The following is a 9,848-nucleotide window of genomic DNA, read 5'->3' as shown; positions in this document are numbered from 1 at the left end:
TCTGTCTTACCTTTTTAAAATCACTACAGATTTTACTTTCCCTTCAGTGATCCTCCTTCAAGTTTACAGTGACAGCCAAAGTCCTCTTGGTGGCACATAAGACTGTAAAATCTGACCTCTTTTACATTGTTTTTGAAAACGCACAGATATCTGCATAATTTTGAGGAACTTTATGTTAAGCTGTTTTTTTTTTTAAGTTTGCTCTTTACATCATGTCTAAAATGTGTGAGAGTAGTGGTTTCTGTTCCATTGGTTTCTTTATTGCCAATTTTTCTGCATGTTACATTTTGTCCTTATAGTCTAGAAGTATAGTTTGAAATTATAAAATATAATTTATGAAATATGGTGTTCTTCTGCTTTGTTCTTTTTTTATGTCAAGATTGCTTTGGCTATTCAAAGTTCATTGTAGTTCTATGTGAATTTTAGAATTGTATTTTTTATTACTGTAAAAAATACTGAAATTTTGATAGGGAATTTAGTGAATCTAAAGATCACTATAGATAATATGGCACTTTAACAATATTCTTTCAATCAATAGACATGAAATGTTTTTAACTTTATTTGTCATGTCAATTTTTTTGTTGATGTATCTTTTATTCGAAAGATATTTAAACTTCTTGGTTAAATTTGTTCTTAGAAATTTATTGTTTTAGTACTATTTTAAATAAGATTCCTTTTTTTTATCCTCTTAGATAGTTTCTTTAAAGCGTATGGAACCATAACTCATACCTGTATGTTAATTTTCTATTTTCCTAATTTATTGAGTGTAATTATTACTTTAATTAGATTTTAATGTACTGGTTATGTTTTTTATATAAGATCAAATGATCTACAAAATGCAACTTTTTACTTATTTGTCTTTAATTTCAATGACTTAAAATTTTTTTGACTAATTTTTATTCTACATAATTCCAATGCTATGTTAAAATAGAAGCACTGAGAATGGGCACAATATACTTTTGCATTGCTGTCTGTGAATTCAAAGGAGCAAACACCTGTTCAAGTTTTTATAAACTAGTTTCAGAAAGTAAAGATCTTTTGTTGAGCTCCCAGGATAGTGGGATGCTTTATGTGTTTGTAGTAGAGAGGTTGTAGCTTGGTCACAGAAGCTGCTGGGTCTGCATTAGGGTCCACCTTTAGCTGGCTTGTTACAAGGGAATTGGGTAGTTATAATTCCCATTATATTTTTGAACAGAGTGAATATTCTTCAGGACTTGGCTCTGTGAGGAAGACTCTAAGGCAGGTTTCTGCACATGGGTCTGCGTACGTTAGGCTTTATATTAGGATGTAGATGAGTTTGGCTTTCACTGACTACCAGAGAGGATTTTCCAAAGTCACTGTGTGGGTTTCTATGTAGGCAGAATGTGCCATGAACTGTGGCTCAGGGAGCTAAAACTGAGTCATGGAACTGCTTCAGGAACCACAGTAAGGGCCAGTGTCTGCAGGCCTGCCAGCATGGCTATAAACGGGTGTCTTCCTTCAGGCCTCTGGAAGGGTAGGATTTCTCTCAGACTGTGGCTGGGAGGACTTTGGGATGATTACAGAATTCTGAGTGGGACCAAGTTCAGTGGGCCATGTTCTGGTCTGTACCAAAGAACAAAGGTCCTGTAGTTTGCCACCTGAATGGAAGCCTGTCTTCTGAAAAGAATGTTCCTCAGTCTTGGGCATTAGCGGAGTTTCACAACTCCCTCCCTGGTTCTCAAAGCTCTTGTAAGGGCATTTATTTTGGAGATGGTGTCTTGCTATATAACTGAGGCTGGTCTTAAAATTCTGGCCTAAAGCAATTCTCTGACTTAATGTACCATGTAGCTGTCATTACAGGTTTGAGCCATGATTCCTGTTTCTCTCACAAAGGCATTTTTGTCAGGGATGGCTGACAAATTTTCTCATTGACAGAAAATAAGCAAACCGAGCACCTTTTATTTTTCCATCTCAGTGATGTCACTCCCACTGTACATTTTTACTTTGTATTTTCTATTTTGATTTTGTCTGTAATATTAGATTTAGGCATTTAGGACAATATACTAGAATTTACATGTTATGCCTTAAATGAATTAGATAATTAGTAGGCAGGCAAAAAAATATATAGCCAGGTGAAAAAAGATTATTGGATTTTCACTCACTTTTGTCAGCCTATATCTAAAATATAACATAATTTATTCCCAAATATTTGTTTTATGTATCAGAGGCTCAAACTATGTTCTGCAAAATATATTTTTTCTTTATATAGCTATGTAAGGCTATTCTTTGCTTCTAAAGTTGGATTACAGCAGTTTTATTTTGTGTAATAATAGTATATATTTAAAACTTAATAATTATCTCATTTATTAAAATGCTTATTTGTGAAAAGTTTGTCATTAGAATCTTTATTTTATGATTATACTGCATTTTTTTCTGAGGTTTACTGCATGACAGTGCATGGCAGTGATTCAAAATAACCACCTTCAATGAGTACACAGTTACAGTAAAATATTGCAATTATCTACATAAATTCTTTTCAATGCTTCATCAATGTTGCATATCAGATTTTATAGCCAGACATAGTAGTGTGGTTCTATCTACTTGGGAGAGTCAGAAGGGAGGATTACTTGAACCTTGAAGTTTGAAGCTGCAGTGAGCCATAATTGTGCCATGCACTTTAGCTTTGGTGACAAAGGAAGACCCTGATTCAAAAACACTACATTTCAGGCATGTTAAGTATAGTAACATTTTTTTTCAATAGAGATGGAGTTTTACCATGCTGGCCAGGCCGGTCTCAAACTCTGGACCTCAGGTGATCCACCCACCTCAGCCTCCCAAAGTGCTGAGATTACAGGCATGAGCCACCACACCTAGCCAGTTACATTGTTTTGTAAAAGATTTCTGGAAATTTTACAATACACATTAAATAACTACCAGTTTTTCCCTTTTCTGGCACTTTTCAAAAACAATTCTGTTTTCTGTTTCAAGAGTAAGTGGTTTATATATCTGATAACATCTCTTTCTGTGGCTGGCTCATTTTATTTTGCATAATGCAATCAAGATTTACCTTTATATTTATAATATTTTCTGCTTTTTTGCAAATTGAGTAAATATGTTGCTATTTTTATATTTCAAATTATGTCTGCTGAGCGATTAACAGAAATTTACATTGCTTTTACTTATTTGGTTTCAGTAACAAAGCTAAAATAATTATGGGTATGCAAATGACCATATATGTGAGAGGTTATATATGTGTTGCATCCTACTGAATTCAGTTTTTTTTTTTTTTTGAGATAGAGTCTCACTCTATCACCCAGGCTGGAGTGCAATGGCACAGTCTTGGGTAACTGCAACCTCAGTATCCTAGGTTCAGGCAATTCTCCTTCCTTAGCCTCCTGAGTAGCTGGGATTACAAGTGCCTGTCACCACGCCTGGCTATTTTTTTTTTATTTTTAGTAGAGATGGGGTTTCACTATGTTGATCAGGCTGGTCTTGAACTCCTGACATCATGATTCGCCCACCTCAGCCTCTCAAAGTGCTGGGATTACAAGTGTGAGCCACTGTGTCTGGCCCATTCTACTTTATGAGTCTACTTTTTCACCTTTATACTCATACCAAATTGTCCTAATTCTGTAGCTTTGTAATGTGTTTTAAAATCAGGAACTATAATGACCCCAACATTGTTTTGTTGTGTTTTCAATATTTTTGGATACTTTATTGTCTGTAGAGAGTCTATATAGGTGGGTTTGCTGTTTCTTTTTCTTAAAAAATGTAGTGAGAAATTGGAAAACTTTCCATTAAATCTGTAGATTGTATTGAGAATAATGCACATCATTATAATATTACCTTTTCAACGTTTCAGAAGGGCATGCTGAAGAGTATGTTGTGTTTGTAAAATTTTTAGTGTTTTTCTTTTATTGGATGCTCATTTCATTTTGGTAATACAAAGTAATTTATAAAATTTCAGTTTTTAAAAATGAGCTAAGACTTTTTTTTTGGCCTAAGAGGTGTTCTATCAAGAAATATGTTCTATTAGCTATTGAGAACCATGTGCATCCTGATGTTGAGGAGTGTTTTCTATACCCCTGTTACAAATAATTGCTTGATACTGCCTGAAAGTCCTCTATTTGCTTAGTAATATTCTTGTTTTATGTTTATTACAAAAAGTGCAGTATTGAAATATTATACTGTAATTAGCTTGTTCTCTGTTTGTCTCTGTTATTCTGTCGATATTTGCTTTATATGTTTGAAGCCCTAATGTGAGATACACACACACAAACACACACACACGTATATACCAATTTGTCATAGGTTTCCAGTGAATAAATCTATAATTTTTTTTTTTAGACAGTCTCACTCTGTTGCCCAGGCTGGAGGGCAGTGGTGTGATCTCAGCTCACTGCAACCTCTGCCGCTCAGATTCAAGCAATTATTCTGCCTCAGCCACAAAGATAGCTAGGATTACAGGTACATACCACCATGCCTGGCTAAGGTTTGTGTTTTTAGTAGAGACGGGGTTTCATCATGTTGGCCAGGCTGGTCTCGATCTCCTGACCTCAAGTGATCTCTCTGCCTCAGCCTCTCAAAATTCTGGGCTTACCGGCATGAGCCAGTGCCCCTGGCCTAAATATGTAAGTTTTAATGTCCTTTTTTGTCTCCTTGGAGTTTTTACTTCAAGTACATTTTATAAAATATGACAGTTTTTGACTTAAGGTGTAACTTGCATAATATTATTTTGATTTATTCTGCTCTCATTTGATTAACATTTGCATAAAATGTCTACTTCCGTCTTGCCCCTTTCAGTGCTTTTTTATCACTAGATCTTAACTGACTTTTGTAGAAAAAAAAAAAGCTGGATGTTGGTTTTTAAGTTTTTAGTAAATTTATTTATTGAAAGTATGTCTCTTGATTTGAAAGTGAATTATATATATATTTTAATAATTTTCTGAAAGAGACTCACTGTTATGTTTTTAATTATTTTATTTGATTTTTACAACTTTCTTATTTTCTCTCCATCTTTCTTTGTGTCTTTAGATTTTTGTATTGATATGCTTTTACTTATTTCTAATGCACTTTCAAGTATCCATATAGATTTGTGTTTGTGTCTGTGATATCTTGGGGCTACCTAAAACCTCTATAAGAAATAACAGTGTATTTTAATTTGGTACAAAATAAACTTCAGTTGAATAAAAAATTTTTCCTCATTACATCTGCCTGGAAATTTGTCATTGGTGTTGCTAATGATGATTTTACATTGTATATTTATTAACGGATGTTCATAATTTCTGTGCTTTTATTTTTCAAATTTTAGAGAATAATTGAGAATGTTTTTTGCACTATCATGATAATGCCACAAGATTCTATTTTTGTGTATACACCTATCTTTCCCAGAACATACTGTTTTTTTATTTGAGTATGTGTTGTTTTTTTGAATCCTTTTATTTTCAGTTTAAGAAACTGCTTTCAGCATCTTTTATATATAGGGCATATGCAGTGCCAGTATACTTTTTCAGGATTTGGTTGTTTCACAAGGGTTTTTTTTTTTTGTGTGTGTGTCAGAGACTCACTCTGTCACCAGACTGGAGTGCAGTGGTACAATCTCAGCTCACTGCAACCTCCACCTGCTTGGATTTAAGTAATTCTTCTGCCTCAGCCTCCTGAGTGGCTGGAACAACAGGCACAGGTTACTACACTTGGCTAATTTTTAATAGAGACAGAGTTTCACCATGTTGTCCTGGCTTGTCTCAATCTTCTGACATGATTTGCCTGCCTTGGCCTCCTGAAGTGCTGTGATTACAGGCGTGAGCCACCATGCCAGGCCTGGAAGGTTTATTTTCTTTTTACTTGGCAGGACAGATTTGTTGATGGTTATTATTCTGATTTGATAGCTTTTTTTTTTTTTTTAAATGACTTTAAGTCATTTAAAGTCACATGGTTTCTTTCTGGCCTGCAAAATTTATATTGATAATTCATTGGTTACATCGTAAGACTGTGTTTGTAAATGACGCATTACATTTATCTTGCAGCTTGCAAGATTTTTTTCTTGTCTGTGAATTTTGAAAATGTGCTTATGTATATATATAGTTATAATCTGCATGTATTCTAATTTGTTTGTTGAACTTCTTCATTTTCACATCATTTTCCTTACTTTTATGATTTTCCAGTTGTTTATTTTATTTTATTTATTTATTTATTTATTTATTTTTTGAGACGGAGTTTCGGTCTTGTTACCCAGGCTGGAGTGCAATAGCGCGATCTCGGCTCACCGCAACCTCTGCCTCCTGGGTTCAGGCAATTCTCCTGCCTCAGCCTCCTGAGTAGCTGGGATTGCAGGCACATGCCACCATGCCCAGCTGACTTTTTGTATTTTTTAGTAGAGACGGGGTTTCACCATGTTGACCAGGATGGTCTCGATCTCTTGACCTTGTGATCCACCCGCCTCGGCCTCCCAAAGTGATGGTATTACAGGCGTGAGCCACCGCGCCCGGCTGTTTATTTTATTTTTTACCTCCACAATTTAAAAATATGTTTCAGATTTTTTTTTAATTATTATTTTTTGATTTTCTATAGTGGTCTGTCTTCCTGTTTCACTCATTAAATATTATTCAATTTATTATCAGTGTTTAAAATTAATGTGTACATTTTTATGGTTCTTTTTTAAAATTATGTAATATTCTTGATGAAACTATATTGCACTGTTATGTATACATTGTAGTCTTTGATTGACATTTGGACATTAAAAAAACTGTCATAATCTTTAAAAGGTAGTTTTTTCTGACATTGTCTGAAAACACTTATCTTGACTAGAGATTCTGGGAGTCTCTCAAACATGTTTCTAGGATATGCCTTGTCAAAAATTTTTTGTTTAGTTTTTAAAGAAGTTTGTGTTGTCTCCTCCACCTCTTCTTCCTCCTCTTCCTCTTCTTCTTCTTTTTTTTTTTTTTTTNGAATTTTGCTTCTGTCACCCAGGCTGGAGTGCAATGGCATGGTCTTAGCTCACTGCAGCCTCCGCCTTCCAGGTTCAAGTGATTATCCTGTCTCAGCCTCCCACATAGCTGGGATTACAGGCCTGTATCTCCATGCTCAGCTGATTTTGTATTTTTAGTAGAGACTGGGTTTTACCTTGTTGCCCAGGCTGGTCTTAAATTCCTAACTTAAGGTGATCCACCCACCTCGGCCTCCCAAAGTTCTAGGATTACTGATATGAACCACCACACTAAGCCTATTTATGTTTCTAAATAACCAATAATCACTTGCTACAATTGCTTCCTGCCTGTGATACCACAGTCTTTCTGCTGCTGTAAAACTTACCTTTTGTGTCAGCAGACTCCAACTGTCATTTGAAAGAATACCACTATTTCTATCAGAGCTTTATGTAATGAGAGACAGAAACCAGTGTCTTTAATAGACCCTACCACCCAGAAATAAACATGTATAAGGCAGTATTTTACTTGTCTTTTAAAAAAGAAACCAGGAGTTGGCAATTTATTTCTAAAGTCACTGTGTTATTTTGGGAAACAGGAAAATCCATGTTGGGTAAATGTAACAGATTTTTTCTTTGTTCTGTGTCTCTTTGCATTGGGCTCACCTGGGACATTGCATACACTTAATTTTTTACGAATGTAATTTGGTCTATATGATTTTGTTACAGCTATATACCTGTGAAAAAAATAAAGCCTGTAAAACTTTCCTATGCCATCTTGTGATGTAGTTTGTATAATTTTATAGGTAAGATTTCTAAAGTATATTCATCTGAGTCAAGTAAGTGGAGTAATTTGTTATTTTTATTTCCTTCAGTTGTAGGTTCTTTGTTTGCCCAAGATCTTTGGCCAAAGCAGGGCATAAAAAATTATTTCCAAAAAGTGATACTGAGAAGATATAAAAAATGCAGACATAAAAATTTACAGTTAGGAAAATGTGGTGAAAGTGTGGATGAGTGTAAGGTGCACAAAGAATGTTACAGTGGACTCCAGTGTTTGACAACTACCCAGAGAAAAACATTTCAATGCAACAAATTTGTAGTCTTTTATAAATTTTCAAATTCAAACAGACATAAGATAAGACAAACTGGAAAAAAGCCTTTCAAATGTAAAGAATGTGAAAAGTCATTTTGCACGGTTTCACACTTAGCTCAACATAAAAGAATTCATACTGGAAAAAGACATTACAGATGTAAAGAATGTGGCAAAGCATATAATGAGGTCTCAAACCTTTCTACATGTAAAAGAATTCATAGTGAAAAGAAACCCTACAAATGTGAAGAATGTGGAAAAACCTTTAACCTGCTCTTATACCTTACTACACATAAGATAATTCATACTGGAGAGAAACCCTACAGATGTGTGGAATGTGGAAAAGCTTTTAACCAATCTGCAAGCCTTAATGCACATAAGAGAATTCATACTGGAGAGAAACTCTACAATTGTGAAGACTGTGGGAAAGCTTTTAACCAATCTGCACATCTTACTACACACAGGATAATTTGTACTGGAGTGAAACCCTACAAATGTGAAAATAATTGTGGCAAAGCTTTTAGCCATTCCTCAACCCTTACTACACGTAAGATAATTCATTGTGGAGAGAAACCCTACATATGTGAAGAACGTGTCTTAGCCCTTAACCAGTCCTCACACCTTACTAGACAGAAGATGATTCATAACGGAGAGAGACCCTACAAGTGTGAAGAATGTGGCAAAGCCTTTAACTGGTCTTCACACCTAACTACACATAGAATAATTCATACTGGAGTGAAACCCTTCAAATGTGAAGAATGTGGCAAAGCTTTTATCTGGTCCTCACACCTTACTAGACATAGAGTAATTCATACTGGAGAGAAACCCTACAAATGTGAAGACTGTGGCAAAGCTTTTAGCAATCCCTCAAACCTTACTACACACAGGATAATTCATACTGGAGAGAAACCATACAAATGTGAAGAATGTGGCAAAGCATTTAACCGGTCTTCAAACCTAATTACACATAAAAGAATTCATACTGGAGTGAAGCCCTACAAATGTGAAGAATGTGGCAAATTTTTTAACCAATCCGGACACCTCATTTCACACAGGAGAATTCATATTGGAGAGAAACCCTACAAATGTGAAGACTGTGGCAAAGCTTTTAGCAATTCCTCAACTCTTACTAAGCATAAGATAATTCATAATGGAGAGAAGCCCTACCAGTGTGAAGAATGTGGCAAAGGTTTTAGCCGGTCCTCACACCTTACCAGACATAGGATAATTCATACTGGAGAGAAGCCCTACAAATGTGAAGACTGTGGCAAAGCTTTTAGCCATCGCTTAACACTTACTACACACAGGATAATTCATACTGGAGAGAAACCCTACCAGTGTGAAGCATGTGGCAAAGCCTTTAACCGGTCTTCAAACCTAGCTACACATAAAAGAATTCATACGGGAGTGAAACCCCACAAATGTGAAGAATGTGGCAAAACTTTTTACCAATCCGGACCCCTTATTTCACACAGGAGAATTCATACTGGAGAGAATTCCCAAAAATGTGAAGACTGTATCAAAGCTTTTAGTGATTCCTCAACTCTTACTATGCATAATTCATAATCGAGAGAAACCCAAAAAAATAAAAAATAAAAAAAATAAAAAGCCGGGCATGGTGGCTCATGCCCGTAATCCACGCACTTTGGAGGCCAAGGCGGGCAGATCACCTGAGGTCGGGAGTTCAAGACCAGCCTGACCAACATGGTGAAACCCCGTCTTTAAAAAAAAAAATTGAGAGAAACCCTACCAGTGTGAAGAATGTGGCAAAGACTTTGACCCGTCTTCAACCCTAACTACACATAAAATAATTCATACTGGAGTGAAACCCTACAAATGTGAAGAATGTGGCAAAGCTTTTAGCTGGTCCTCAAA

At 35.5% G+C, this 9,848-nt stretch overlaps 1 protein-coding gene across 1 annotated transcript in view; it reads left to right on the top strand.

Annotated features, from left to right (window-relative positions):
* Nucleotides 1-9,539, top strand: part of LOC108301923 (zinc finger protein 492-like) — a 10,851-nt gene extending 1,312 nt beyond the window's left edge. The window contains exon 3 of the mRNA XM_017525294.2: nucleotides 7,759-9,539. Coding sequence (XP_017380783.2) covers nucleotides 7,759-9,539 — 1,781 coding nt within the window. The remainder of the gene's footprint in view (nucleotides 1-7,758) is intronic.
* The last annotated feature ends 309 nt before the right edge of the window (nucleotides 9,540-9,848 follow it).

Source organism: Cebus imitator, unplaced genomic scaffold (assembly GCF_001604975.1).
Source record: "Cebus imitator isolate Cc_AM_T3 unplaced genomic scaffold, Cebus_imitator-1.0 Scaffold38, whole genome shotgun sequence".
NCBI classification, from domain to species: Eukaryota; Metazoa; Chordata; class Mammalia; order Primates; family Cebidae; genus Cebus; species Cebus imitator.
Note: the sequence above shows the minus strand (reverse complement) of the source record. Positions and strands in the feature narration are given on the sequence as shown.